Source organism: Carassius auratus, chromosome 39 (assembly GCF_003368295.1).
Source record: "Carassius auratus strain Wakin chromosome 39, ASM336829v1, whole genome shotgun sequence".
Lineage (NCBI taxonomy): Eukaryota > Metazoa > Chordata > Actinopteri > Cypriniformes > Cyprinidae > Carassius > Carassius auratus.
Genome location: NC_039281.1, coordinates 6,121,660 through 6,136,856, shown reverse-complemented (window position 1 = coordinate 6,136,856; position 15,197 = coordinate 6,121,660). Strand labels below are relative to the sequence as shown.

General features: G+C 39.4%; 1 protein-coding gene across 1 annotated transcript in view; it reads left to right on the top strand.

The window, feature by feature from the left end:
- The window catches only part of LOC113057795 (sorbin and SH3 domain-containing protein 2-like), a 47,423-nt gene extending 33,177 nt beyond the window's left edge, over positions 1-14,246 (top strand). The window contains exons 19-29 of the mRNA XM_026225312.1: positions 5,077-5,162; positions 5,314-5,360; positions 5,498-5,612; positions 6,353-6,481; positions 6,829-7,020; positions 8,899-9,738; positions 11,079-11,279; positions 12,102-12,215; positions 13,232-13,281; positions 13,448-13,554; positions 13,792-14,246. Of these exons, the coding sequence (XP_026081097.1) occupies positions 5,077-5,162; positions 5,314-5,360; positions 5,498-5,612; positions 6,353-6,481; positions 6,829-7,020; positions 8,899-9,738; positions 11,079-11,279; positions 12,102-12,215; positions 13,232-13,281; positions 13,448-13,554; positions 13,792-13,853 (1,943 nt within the window). The 3' untranslated portion in view covers positions 13,854-14,246. The remainder of the gene's footprint in view (positions 1-5,076; positions 5,163-5,313; positions 5,361-5,497; positions 5,613-6,352; positions 6,482-6,828; positions 7,021-8,898; positions 9,739-11,078; positions 11,280-12,101; positions 12,216-13,231; positions 13,282-13,447; positions 13,555-13,791) is intronic.
- Positions 14,247-15,197: the final 951 nt, after the last annotated feature.

Sequence of the window (15,197 nt, the reverse complement as noted above, 5' to 3'; positions counted from 1 at the left end):
ATATATAGGTGGTTGAATAAAACAGGGCCGTGCACAGACATTTTGAGGGGCAGTGGCCTAAACCAAAAAAAGGGGCACTAAGGGGGTGGTTGCTTGTTAACACAAATTATCCAGTTATTACAAAATGTACAATTAAAAAAGAAGACAGTACACGCTCAAATACATTTTTCATCATTCATGAAAAGCCTACAGGTGAAACAGTACATAGCATCATTCTCAGGAGAATACTCTAACCAGGGGTGTTCTTCATACCACTGTCCCTGAAACGAACGTCCTTGATCATTTTTTGGGAACAGCAGGGTCCTACTGAATTTGAGGCCACATTGTATGTTACATTGTATTTCTTTACATGAGCAGGATCTGATGGATTTTGTAACTGAAGCAAAAACTCAAAGTCTTCTGGCTTTTTCTCCCTTGTATACATGGCTGTGGCTGCCTCACTCTCCATTTCTTCCTGTTCTCTTCCCTCTCTGTCTCATTGTATTGCCTTTCTTTCTCATTCTGAACTTTTTCTGTCTCTGGCTATCGCTGGCGCGCTGCTGCTGTAGAGGGAGACCGTTGACAGACCAGGCTCATGTCTTCATTACAACAATATATACTTTTTTCTACACACCTACGCCTACTGATAAAGGACACCGTCAAAAGTATTGACGGCGAAATAGATTATGTTTGACAGGTGCAATATTTGAAAATCGATAATTATTATTATTATTTTTTTTAATTACATTTATATCTGAATTTCTGTCAACCTATAGACTTTCAAATATCAAAATATCAGGAATTCATATGTATTTGTGTACAAAATGACATTTAAACATGCTCCGAAGTCCCGATCAACCGAGTCGCGAAAATGCTCCGAAGTCCAGAAGTCCCGATCTGAATCAACCGAGTCGCGAACAGGCTGTGAAGTCCCGATCTGAATCAACAGAGTCGCGAACAGGCTCCGAATTGCCGATCTGAAAACTTCGACCAAAGAATGTAAAACATAATTCTATTTCTCTAATAACTCTAACTCTACAACTCTATGAAAGACTCAGATCACGTATCTAAAAATAAATCGCTATAGTAAAAGAGAGAGGAGTGAAGTTTCCTACCGCTCTGCTGTGTTTGGTCCTCAAGCGCGTCTGACGCTCCGCAGCGCGTCTCCGCCCCTCACACGCGCGTTTACAGCGCTAAATTAATCATCTTTGCTAATTATTATACATTTACTTCATTGTCAGCTTCAGGTACTTCATTTATTATTGTTCAATGAACTGTTTGAAACAAAAAAAGGTTGTATTTCAGTAATAATTCTAAATTATCAAAATAAAAAAATATATAAAATAAATAATAAAAAATGTGATTTTCAGTTACAATAATTAATCCTAAATTCCGACATTAATAACTTACTTTTAGCAACATCGGACGCACGCGCTCACAATATCTCACGGTTCTTACTTCTGTAGACTCACACTAAACGGTTCATTTGAATCAGTGAGTGGTCGACTCCAGAACAGCTGCAATCGGATCATTCTAATTCGTAAACGAATCGTTTGGTGCGATTCGCGATCCGATTTAAAGGTTTATTTTGAAAAAGACTCAGTTCGTTCATGATGAATCAGACACCGCTTCTGCGTGTCGGAGCAAGTGATATATTATAGGGAGTAACGATATGTTTTATGAAATGTAGTGAAGTTAAAAGTACGATCTTATGCTTTGGAATGTAGTGAAGTAAAAGTAAAAGTTACTCAAAATAAAACTACTTCAGTAAAGTACAGATACTTGAAAAATGTACTTAAGTACAGTAACGAAGTAAAGCTACTCCGTTACTGTCCACCACTGGTGGGGATATGAGTGTAGAGGTGAAACAGTACATAGCATCATTCTCAGGAGAATACTCTAACCAGGGGTGTTCTTCATACCACTGTCCCTGAAACGAACGTCCTTGATCATTTTTTGGGAACAGCAGGGTCCTACTGAATTTGAGGCCACATTGTATGTTACATTGTATTTCTTTACATGAGCAGGATCTGATGGATTTTGTAACTGAAGCAAAAACTCAAAGTCTTCTGGCTTTTTCTCCCTTGTATACATGGCTGTGGCTGCCTCACTCTCCATTTCTTCCTGTTCTCTTCCCTCTCTGTCTCATTGTATTGCCTTTCTTTCTCATTCTGAACTTTTTCTGTCTCTGGCTATCGCTGGCGCGCTGCTGCTGTAGAGGGAGACCGTTGACAGACCAGGCTCATGTCTTCATTACAACAATATATACTTTTTTCTACACACCTACGCCTACTGATAAAGGACACCGTCAAAAGTATTGACGGCGAAATAGATTATGTTTGACAGGTGCAATATTTGAAAATCGATAATTATTATTATTATTTTTTTTAATTACATTTATATCTGAATTTCTGTCAACCTATAGACTTTCAAATATCAAAATATCAGGAATTCATATGTATTTGTGTACAAAATGACATTTAAACACATTTTCCTATTATATTTAGCCGGGAAAAGCTTCCAACACGCGCGCGTGTCGCGGTAAAAATAGGCGTCGGTTCTATTTCTATCGAGCAAGCGTTTGCCGCGCGTCTCACGCAGGCGGTCTGTAAGCTCTAACCTGTTAACATGGGAGCCGAATTAAAAACCGACACGCCACGCGGCTGAGACGCTTGCGCCACGCATCCAGTGTGTCACCGGCCTGAGTGATGCTGCGGAGTGCCGACTGCGGAGCGAGCGGGAAAACCTGGAGCGGATTCGCAGAATCAACGGAATGCTTTGAGCGCAGCGGTGGGGATAAGGGGCACCTCAGTCGATGAGGGCAGAGGGGCAGTGGCTCTGGCCACCGGGCCACCCCCCTGTGCACGGCCCTGGAATAAAAATATTTGGACATTATTTATAAAGATTACCTCAAGTTAGCGCCAGCAAGCCTGCTAGACATTTAGCATCAGCTACAATATTTACTTATTTTCAGTACCGTTCTGAATAAACATTCATGTCTGTCTAACGTTACTCGTCTAAAAAAAAAGCCTCAAGTTCAAATATTCATTTATCACCAATTAACTGTTTGACAAACACTTCCTGCTTCGAGATCTGAATAAAAAAAAAAAATATCAAACATGCTCCGAAGTCCCAATCTGAATCAACCGAGTCGCCAACAGGCTCCGAAGTGCCGATCTGAATCAACCGAGTCGCGAGCATGCTCCGAAGTCCCAATCTGAATCAACCGAGTCGCCAACAGGCTCCGAAGTGCCGATCTGAATCAACCGAGTCGCGAGCATGCTCCGAAGTCCCAATCTGAATCAACCGAGTCGCCAACAGGCTCCGAAGTGCCGATCTGAATCAACCGAGTCGCGAGCATGCTCCGAAGTCCCAATCTGAATCAACCGAGTCGCCAACAGGCTCCGAAGTGCCGATCTGAATCAACCGAGTCGCGAACATGCTCCGAAGTCCCAATCTGAATCAACCGAGTCGCCAACAGGCTCCGAAGTGCCGATCTGAATCAACGGAGTCGCGAACGTGCTCCGAAGTGCCGATCGGTATCAACCGAGTCGCGAACATGCTCCGAAGTGCCGATCTGAATCACCCGAGTCGCGAACAGGCTCCGAAGTCCTGATCTGAATCAACCGAGTCGCGAACAGGCTCCGAAGTGCCGATCGGTATCAACCGAGTCGGGAACATGCTCCGAAGTGCCGATCTGAATCAACCGAGTCGCGAACAGGCTCCGAAGTCCTGATCTGAATCAACCGAGTCGCGAACATGCTCCGAAGTGCCGATCTGAATCAACCGAGTCGCGAACATGCTCCGAAGTCCCGATCAACCGAGTCGCGAAAATGCTCCGAAGTCCAGAAGTCCCGATCTGAATCAACCGAGTCGCGAACAGGCTGTGAAGTCCCGATCTGAATCAACAGAGTCGCGAACAGGCTCCGAATTGCCGATCTGAAAACTTCGACCAAAGAATGTAAAACATAATTCTATTTCTCTAATAACTCTAACTCTACAACTCTATGAAAGACTCAGATCACGTATCTAAAAATAAATCGCTATAGTAAAAGAGAGAGGAGTGAAGTTTCCTACCGCTCTGCTGTGTTTGGTCCTCAAGCGCGTCTGACGCTCCGCAGCGCGTCTCCGCCCCTCACACGCGCGTTTACAGCGCTAAATTAATCATCTTTGCTAATTATTATACATTTACTTCATTGTCAGCTTCAGGTACTTCATTTATTATTGTTCAATGAACTGTTTGAAACAAAAAAAGGTTGTATTTCAGTAATAATTCTAAATTATCAAAATAAAAAAATATATAAAATAAATAATAAAAAATATGATTTTCAGTTACAATAATTAATCCTAAATTCCGACATTAATAACTTACTTTTAGCAACATCGGACGCACGCGCTCACAATATCTCACGGTTCTTACTTCTGTAGACTCACACTAAACGGTTCATTTGAATCAGTGAGTGGTCGACTCCAGAACAGCTGCAATCGGATCATTCTAATTCGTAAACGAATCGTTTGGTGCGATTCGCGATCCGATTTAAAGGTTTATTTTGAAAAGACCCAGTTCGTTCATGATGAATCAGACGCCGCTTCTGCGTGTCGGAGCAAGTGATATATTATAGGGAGTAACGATATGTTTTATGAAATGTAGTGAAGTTAAAAGTACGATCTTATGCTTTGGAATGTAGTGAAGTAAAAGTAAAAGTTACTCAAAATAAAACTACTTCAGTAAAGTACAGATACTTGAAAAATGTACTTAAGTACAGTAACGAAGTAAAGCTACTCCGTTACTGTCCACCACTGGTGGGGATATGAGTGTAGAGGATGGGTGTAGCAACTTATGAGATGATTCATGGAATCTTACTTAATTATTCATTTTTTTAAATATATATTTACATTATTTACTTTTTATTGGTCAATAAAATACATTTGGTATTTGTGTTTTCTTGTTTTCTTTTTATTTTGTCTGCATTTTCTCTCATCAAGCCCCAAATCATTGTTTCCTTTGCTATTGCTTGTTCCCACGCATGTACTGTCATAGTTTTGGTTCTTTGTGAGGCTTGTCTTTGAATCCTTTTACCTCTCTGTTCTTTCTAGATCAGGACACATCCAGAGAATACTCATACCCTGACGTGGGCCGCCACACACTACAGAGCAGGAAACAAACTTCTTATGTCAGAGAGGTAGGGAATATGCATTACTTTGTAACATGTTCCTGCAAAAAATTTAGTCAAATCATAAATATTTTATCTGAGCTTTGATCAAACTGCAAATAAACCCACCTCATGACAGCATGTAATTAAGTTTGATTTCTCCGATTCGTTCACTTGACAGAAACTGCCAGCCAGAGCAATATATGACTTCAAAGCACAGACAGCAAAGTAAGAACAACTTACAAACCCTTGCTGCATTTGATGTGCTACAATCAGTCAGCAAATCTTCATGTATTATTTATGTCTTCCTTGTACATAATTTCCCCATGTGGAATAGAGTTAACTTGATACTTATTTCCTTCCAGAGAGCTGGCGTTTAAGAAAGGAGAAATGGTATACATCACTCGGCAGATAGATAATAACTGGTATGAAGGAGAACACCGTGGACACATGGGCATCTTCCCCATTTCATATGTGGAGGTGTGTACTTTAAAGAGATAATTAACACAAAAATTTAAATTCTGTAATTTACTACTCACCTTCATGTCGTTCCAAACCCGTGAGACCTTCGTTCATCTTCGGAACACGAATTAAGATATTTTTGATGAAATCCATGAGCTTTCTGACCCTGCATAGACAGCAAAGGAACTACACGTTCATGGCCTAGAAAGGTAGGAAAGGCATTGTTAATTACTCCATGTGATTCAATGGTTCCAGAGTAGAACATGTGCGTGTGGTGCTGCTGACACAGGAGCCCGAGTTCTGATGTAGAACCTGGATGTGCTAACCCTAAACCTAACCCTTGTTTGCAAGCAGAGGGTGACAAATGGGGGAAAAGTCATAATTAATAGTGAGTAAGTGCTCCCTATTCTAAAGTGTTTTCTTTGTGTACAAAAAGTATTCTCATAGCTTCATAAAATTAATGTTGAACCTCTGATGTCACATGGGCTATTTTAATGATGTCCTTACTATGTTTCTGGGCTTTGAATGTCGTGGTTGCATTGCTGTCTATGCAGGGTCAGATAGCTCTCAGATTTCATCAAAAATATATTCATTTGTGTTACGAAGATGAATGAAGGTCTTATGGGTTTGTAACGCAATGAATAATTAATGACAGAATTATAATTTTGAGGTGAACTATCCCTTTAAAAGATAGTCTGGTTTGGCTCATTGGAGATATAGCTAATATACTGCCTCTTTTAACTTCTGTCTCTTCACAGAAAATCTCTCCTTCAGAGAGACATCAGCCAGTGAGACCTCCACCACCAGCCCAAAGCAAAGAAATCGGAGAAGCAATTGCGCACTACAACTTTAATGCTGATACTAATGTGGAACTTTCGTTAAGAAAAGTAAACTTTTTATCTGAGTACTGCTGTCATAAACATTTTTTAGTTTCAGCATGTGCTCATTAATCCATCTCTTAATGTGTCCAACCACTTAAGAACATGTTTTCTGCTAAATAATTCTCACTTTTTACTGAATGCTAACGTTCTAATGACCTCTTGATAAGAAATAAAGCAACAAGACAAAAAACATCCTCAAAAAATAAAAGATGGAACTTTTGCCTCAACCATCCACGACTTCTCCATATAGTTGAATACATTGTTAATTGGTTATGATGTTGTCATTATGCACAGAAATTCTGATTTCGATGCACCAAATACACCACCTGATATCTTGTGTTTGTGTCTTCCAGGGCGAGCGTGTTGTTCTATTGCGGCAGGTGGATAAGAACTGGTTCGAGGGCAAAATCCCAGGTACAAACAAACAAGGGATTTTTCCTGTGTCGTATGTGGACATCGTTAAGAAGACTTCAGTACAAAGTACCGGTCAACCTCCTGGGCCCAGTATACCCACCAGCTACTCCAATGACAGGCTGAACAGTAAGGTATGTTTTCATCTTCAATACCACTTAAAATGCACCAAAAAAAAAAAAAAAAAAAAAAAAAAACACCTAAAAAAAGTCTCATTTTACTCATGAGGTTTAAATCATGGTGACTATGGATATCTGGATTTCAGGTTAAATACAGTACATACACAAAATATACTCTGATCCAGTTAAATGACTTTATAATCTTATCTGGGAAAATACTGACTTATACTTTAAATACATGATCCATGGCGACAAACGGTGGCTTTAGAGGCAATAAGCCTCTCATTTATATCATGTTACTCATATTGCCACTATCAGTGCCAACAAGGTGGCAAATATAAAATTAATCCTTTCTCAGATGGCACCTGTCCCAGTACCAAAATAGATCACCTCTGTCATCTTTAGCTTACCTTTGGCTTGTTGTGTAAAATAAGCCTCATTTCATATTTAATGCCCTTGAGTTGTAATTCCATCTAAAGAACAAAGAAGTAAAGGCTTATTCCTTCGCTTACACGAGATGAGTCCAGCAGGATTATATCAGATTGATCACATGTCCTGACAATATCCAGTATAGCTAATTAAAACACGGACATGACCTGCTGCGCTATACATGTGCTGCTCGGCTCCTGCTGTTACTGAAAGGGAAGTTTCTGTGAAGGTGAACTACTGTGACTGGACTGGACTGCTATCATTTCTTAACATTGCAAACATTGTATCAAACACATTTTAACTTTGTACTACAGTACATACATTGACCCCATAAAGAATTTGGACACTTAAGCCACACTTAAAAATATGAATATTATTGCATTAAATAACAAAATATCAAACCAATGTCATTAATAAAAAACAATAGTACAAGCAAACTTTATTTAAAGCACTGGAGCTAGTACGATTTTTTAGGTTGGTAATGTTTATGATCACCAAGGTGCTCTGAAGATAAAAAGAAATGTTTCCTATGTTGAAAATAAATATTTTTGCGGAGAAGAAAGTTCAAAGGAAGTATGAATCTTTTGTGACAATATGAAAGTCGATCAATTAAATATGCACAGACCGCAAACGTGAACAGTAGTGTATTATTAAAATGAAAACGTATTTTGACACCTTTTGGTTGTCAATTATTAGTCGAAGTTTTACACATGTTTAAACATGGCTTAAGAATAAAAACATTTTGGAAACAATATAAATTCACAATACACACAATCAGAAACTGTCATACTAGGTCATGTTTGTCCAATATCTTTTCATTTCACAGGAGATGAAAGTCCTTGAAAAGCCCCCGGGTAGATTGTATTGTGAGGAAAGGATACTCTTATTGCTGGTTTATAGATGACCTCTTAGTGGCCTTGTTGTTGTTTCCACCTCACAGATCAATACAGACAGCAAGTGTGACAGCATATTCTTCCTTGTAGCTCATGACTTTTGTCTTAGGCATGTTTTCCCACATACTTCACCTGCAAAGCCTTTACAATAATTTGAATATGTGACTGGATAAAGCTTTCACAGTGACAGAGTATCTGCTGTGTGGCTCTGTACAAATGAATTTCTTTAGATAATGGCCATAAATTATGTGAAATCTAATAAACATGATGTGTGGATTCTCTATATATCTAAACAGTAATGAATCTATGCATAACAGAATCCAAACCCCACACTTTAGCTATAAACTGATAAAATCATCTGGAATCAGTCAGATTTACTGAATAAAAAGTGTTGTTTTTGTACCATGGTTTTCCAGGTGGGATTTTCTTGTAACTATGCAGAATGCTTTTTCATCTCTATTTTCCTGTCACTTTAATTATCTTTTCCATCAGTTCTCTTAATTTCCTTTGTATATAAACTCTATCACTTTTTTCTTACTCTCATCTTTCCTTTCTACTTCTTTCTCTTAAGTCATCATCTGTACGTACCCACTTCAGCTCTCCATCCCCATCTGTCCGTCCACTCTCCTCATCCTCTCCCAGTCCACAGAGAGCCGCACACCTTCAGGCCATCACCAGCGAGTGGTTGGCCCTTACTCTGGGTCTGTCTCCTTCAGGAACCCCTGCCCCAACACCTCCTCCCTTCCCTTCCAATTTCCAGCCGTACTATGAAGTATTGGATTCTGCCATCTCATCTTCTCCCGCCTCCTCCATGCTGGGTTGCTCTCCGGCCCTCACACCCCGCACCTTCACTCCTGCGCTCAAAGAGGGTCACTTCATTCCCATCACCTCCCCAAAGTCCTACATGTCCCCTGATCCCAGCCCTTACCTCACCTCTGCCTCCTTCACTCCTTCGCCCACCTCACCCATATTTGACTCCAGCCCCAGGTCTAGCAGTGCCATAGAGATCCTCTCCAGCCAAAAAGCAGATTTAGCTGAGAAAGAACTGCAGTTGTTCTCAGATAGCAAAGACCTCCACAAACCAGACGGGACAGGCCCCGCTAAATTGCAAAATCCTATTGACTTGGTTGTTTTAGAGGCACACAAATCCCCATTGGACTTTCTTCCACCTAAAGACCCTGAAGATGATCTGTGTGAGGAGTTAGTGTCAATTATCAAGGCCAGCCAATCAAATGGCACGTTCAAAAAAGAGGAGGGATTTTATCGCCAGGAACCAGATATAACAGAAAAGCTTCCCAGACTGTTTATAGAGGAGGAGCCGAATGAAGACAGAAGCTTCTTAAATGAACCGTTGACATCAAAAACATTTACTCCAGTCCAACCTGCCCATAGTGAGGGGTCAGATATCGAGGTAGTGCTCGCTGTGTCGTCATACTGCCCAAATGAACAGCCAAAATAGATTTTCTTACAGGAGAAGTGTGTCATTTTTTTTTTTCATTTCTAAATAATGTTCATTACTAAATAATGTAAAGGTTAAATTCAGTCTTTTTGGAGAAAGCTATAGAAAATGGGCAAAGTACTTAGGTTTTTATTTTTATTGGTCATTATTTTTGCTAATGGGCAAAAAAAAAAAACGTCAAAATATGAAACTGAAAATAAAGTTTAGTTATCAGTTAATTTAATTTAACAGTCAACACTCAAATTGTATATAAGGATGTTTTTGTATCAGTTGTGGCTGTAAAAAACTTGTTTCTTTTCTTTTTTTTATCACAGATGTATTCATTAAATAATAAAGACAATAGATTAAGTAAAAGGAATAAATAATATTGTGCATATATTTAGCCAAAATGCTGTTTCTGGCTTACTAACAAGCTATTGACATGGCTTTCCTGATGGAAATGTAATGTTCTATGACATCATTTTGAAGTTTCTTTGTTTAAGTGAAGTGACATTCAACCAAGTATGGTGACCCATACTCAGAATTTGTGCTCTGCATTTAACCCATCTGAAATGCACACACACAGAGCAGTGAACACACACACACACACACTGTGAGCACACACCCGGAGCAGTGGGCAGCCATTTATGCTGCGGCGCCCGGGGAGCAGTTGGGGGTTCAATGCCTTGCTCAAGGGCACCTAAGTCGTGGTATTCAAGGTGGAGAGAGAGCTGTTCATGAACTACCCCCACCCCCACCCCCAATTCCGTCCGGCCCAAGACTAGAACTCACAACCCTTCGATTGGGAGTCCAACCCTCTAACCATTAGGCCACGACTTCCCCAAAAGGGTTTAAGTCTTTCCACTCAGAATAAACTTTTGGGTTTAAGTCTTTCCACTCAGAATTAAAAGTAATGCATACAGTAGTTCACTACAAAATTATGTTTTGTGAAGCTTTTAGTCATCAATAAAAAGAAAACAGCATAGACGAAAAAGATATTGGCTCAACAAAATGGAGATTGATTAAAAAGGAGAAATCAATATTGCCAATCCAGCACTATCGTCCACCTCAGTTAACAAAAAATGAATAAAATAATAATAATAATTTTGACTGAAACAAATGAAGGGTGATGCTGCATTTTGACTGTGAATATTTTCAGTTTCCAAAATTCCAATGCATCTCTCATTTTTGGAATTCTGCTTGAAGTTAACAAAACAAAAAATGACACACTTCACCTTTAAATTCTGAAGCATCTCTAGAGGATGATGAACGTATTTATTTGGCATGCATAACTGTTTTTATCTCCACACCAGCAGGGTGAAGTTTCCCAGAATGCCTCTCCACGTCTCTCTCCCCTGTCCTCACAGATGTCATTGCCGTCCACACTGCCCTCATCGGCTAAATACTCTCCCCCTTCCCCGCACTCCACCCCCCCTCTTCCCGGGGTTTCACAGTCGCCCCCTCCCTCTGCAAAACTGTTCTCTCGACAGGACCTCCGCTCCCCAAAGGCCAAGGTAAAGACAAGGTGCTTGTTAGTGACTGTACTAGCGCTCATGATCCTCCACCCTTCCCCCTAGTCTTACCACTTCATAATACAGACACTAACATTCCCTATTAAAGCTAACGTAAAGTCATCTCTGCAGTATGCGTTTCCTTGAGAGATTTGCTGCACCAAAGTGTGCACACTTTAAAAATGAAAAACAGAACAATCTAGTTCATATGTCTGACATATGGTACAGTCAATTATAACAGTTATACAGGGAGCTAGAATCATTAATTATTAGTAAGTCATAGACATATTTAAATCATCCAACCCCACAAACCAAGTCGTATAAAGAATATTCACTCACTCGTGTTAACCCATTTTTGTATAAATATATTATTACTCTACCATTTGTTTAGAAAGAGAACAGTGATATTTTTAAATATTATTACAATTTAAAGGAGCTCCTTTTTTTCTTTTAAAACTTATTTTTTCTGTGATGCCAAGCTGAATTTTCAGTCTTAAGTGTCACATGATCCTTCAGAAATCACTCTGCTATGCTGATTTACATTTTAATACATTTTTTATGTTCGTAGATTTTTTGGGGTGAATAGAAAGCTCAAAAGAACAGCATTTACTTAAGATTCAGATTGTTTGTTACAATGTTTGACACTTTACTTTTACTTTTGATCAAATTAATGCACTTTTGCTAAATAAAATAATTTATTTATTTAAAGAATAACAACATACTGAACGAACTCTCTTGAATGGTAGTGTATATTTTGGTAAATTGTGTTTATTTATGACTGCACATAACATTCATATCATCTTCTCTCGGCTCTGGTTCTTTCAGTCTGTGTTAAGGCGTGACGTTGTGGTTGTTGGTAAGCCTCCTCGTAGCCCTGTGATGTCTAGGAGGTCCTGCGGATCGCCTGTTAGAGGTCAAAACTTTTCACCATCTCATAGGGTAGGGAGTATGTGCACCTTGTGTGGAAATGGCATAGCTGACTCTAGGGAAATTCAGTTTTCTGTCTTTTCAGTGTATCCCTGCACAAGGCATAATGTCATTCACTGAATTTGACCCGGGAATTCACTGTTTTGAGTGCAATACTTTCCATTTTTGCTGCTACAGCTGGATATAATGATATTAGGAATGATACAATATACTGCCATATATTTGTGTCAGCGTATGGTCACGTGATGCTTCCGTACGCAATATCATTCCATCAGTAAAGTATGGAGGAATGCTGAGACTTAACACTATGGTCTTGACTGTCTGTGTGCATTAGTGCATTTTGTGGTAGAGAAAATAACATTTAAGTCCTAACATCGTTTTAGAGTGATAACATTTTGTTTGGTCTGCATGCTGGGAGTGTCTCTGGAAATGGTTTTCCTGCATGTCCATGACTTCCTGGATCAGTGGATTTCTGCTGTTTTTGTGTTTTTTGGCTGAAAGCTGCTGAGAAGATTGGCTTGTTGATACAGTATTGGTTTAAGCAATGTATAGAGTGTTTGGATTACTCGTGGGACTGTCCCAATGATCTTTTCTGTGTACACAGCTTAAACAAGGTGTACCCCCTTAGGGCCAGGCAAGCAGCCTATCCCCACATGTCCTTCCAAACAAGGGGACTACAGTCCTCGTTTTCAGGATTTAAGGCATTTCCCGACTGTTTCTAAATCCACCAATCAGACATGTTTTAGAAAATATGTTGTTTGATGGTTTAGAAAGCCGTAACTTGAGCCCCGGGGGTCCTGGACTTCACACGTATTTGAAAAAAAGTGCAATTTCTTTTTTTTGTAAACACCTTTAGGCAGGTTTGATCATGTACATAGTTCAGATACACAGCTTGATCCAGGTCTGGCCTCAGGTTTTGCATCAATGGTTCTCCATGAGCACTGTGGAAATCACATTATCAGATGGATATAGAGCAGAAAGAGAGATGGAAACATTTAAATGACCTTTCCTGTTTTCTCTCTTTTCAGTCCCAAAGACAAGCATATGTTCATGATCCGCTTCAAGGTACAGGGGAACCGTAAGTATTTCAAATCTTTTTCTGTTTCACCAATCCATGCATTTAAAGTAGATCACTGTTTTCTGCTAACATTATTCTATTGTGGGAACTGGTCAGTATTACAAGACCCAATTCTGTAATATAACCTAATTTAGAAAGCACACTTAAATAGCCTTTCCTCTCGCAGATTTCAAGCCCTGTTTAACTACATGCCACGAAATGAAGATGAGCTGGAACTGAAGGAGGGCGACGTTGTTGACGTCATGGAGAAATGTGATGATGGATGGTTTGTGGGTAAGACAGATTTTCATCAGGTTGCTGTTACTACGCAATGAGTGTTTTAGGGATGTTCATATATTTGCCACTAGCTGGTGCTATTCTCCAACCCAAAAATACTGTCAACACTGTCATGGTTCAAACAAGCCCATGGATGTTTGGAGAGATAAATATTGAAATATAAACTTTAACATATATACTATATGATATTTTTTACCATACAAAGTTGGACTCATTCCATATTAAATTTTTTAGGAACGTGCAGGAGAACCAAGTTTTTTGGAACCTTTCCTGGGAACTATGTGAAGCAGCAATAAATGGACTTTTCCAGTACACATCTCTGATGGTCCAACATCTACTGAAGAGAGATAGACAATGTCAACTACAGCTTCCTGCTGGAATTAACATGACATGTTCCAGTCATCAACCTGTGGAAAGTAATGGAACTGATGAAAAGGCCTTTATGTCATTTGGTTCAAATATGCTGATAATTACATTCTGAAACCATTACATTAATTAAAACATTCGGTTGCCTACATTTTTCCTCATAGCTCAAAAAAGAGTTTCCTTGCCTTCTAGTTAAGATGAAGAATTTCAACATAATGAGTAATCAAGTGCCCTACTTATTTGAACTTTATTAAAGCTGCAGTAGGTAACTTTTGTAAAAATATATTTTTTACATATTTGTTAAACCTGTCATTTTGTCCTGACAGTAGAATATGAGACAGATAATCTGTGAAAAAATCAAGCTCCTCTGGCTCCTCCCAGTGGTCCCATTGCCATTTGCAGAAATACATCGCTCCCGGTAAAAAAACAACCAATCAGAGCTGCGGTCCGTAACTTTGTTTGTGTTCAAAATGTAGAAAAATGTATATAATAAGCGAGTACACCATTAATCCATTTTCCAAACCGTGTTTTTAGCTTGTCCTGAATCACTAGGGTGCACCTATAATAAGTGTTTATATTCTGACTATTTTAGATTGCTTCGGGGGTACCGCGGCGGAGTAACCCAGTACCTTTGTGATTCTTCATAGACATAAACAGAGAGAAGTAGATCCAGCTACAGTGTTCTTCCGCAAGACGAAAGCAGTTCTGTTTATTAACCGCTAGAGCGTCAAAAGTTACCGACTGCAGCTTTAAGAGGCACATTTTCTTTCATTGGAAGGATGAAATACAGTAGGTGAGGAATGATCTACTGATGGTGCCCCTTGTACACTGGACCTGATGTCTGATCTGATCTAGATTGTATAGACTCAACAGTATTGCGGTGTCATGTTTGTGTCAGGCAGTGGATATTACAGAAGAACATTCCTGCCAGCATGCATCTTTTTAGTATGTTATTAACTCTCTGGTTCAGAAGAATGACCTCCGGTTCTTTAGGGCTCTATGTTCTTCCTCCAAACATTCCTTTGAGCATTTGAAGGATTTTACAGATGAGAGAAAAATATTTTTGATATTTTTCAATCTAAAGAGATAACGTTTTTGAGATTTCAATATCCCTAACAAAAAGCATTTTTTGCAAAATGGCCATGTTAACTGTAGTAAACGGATTCCGATTAATGTCTCTACTGCCTATAAGAAATATTTCGGTGTCCTTGCACATCGCTTATGGTTTACACACTGTAATCTATTTATGGCCAATAAGAGTAGCACATGATGTC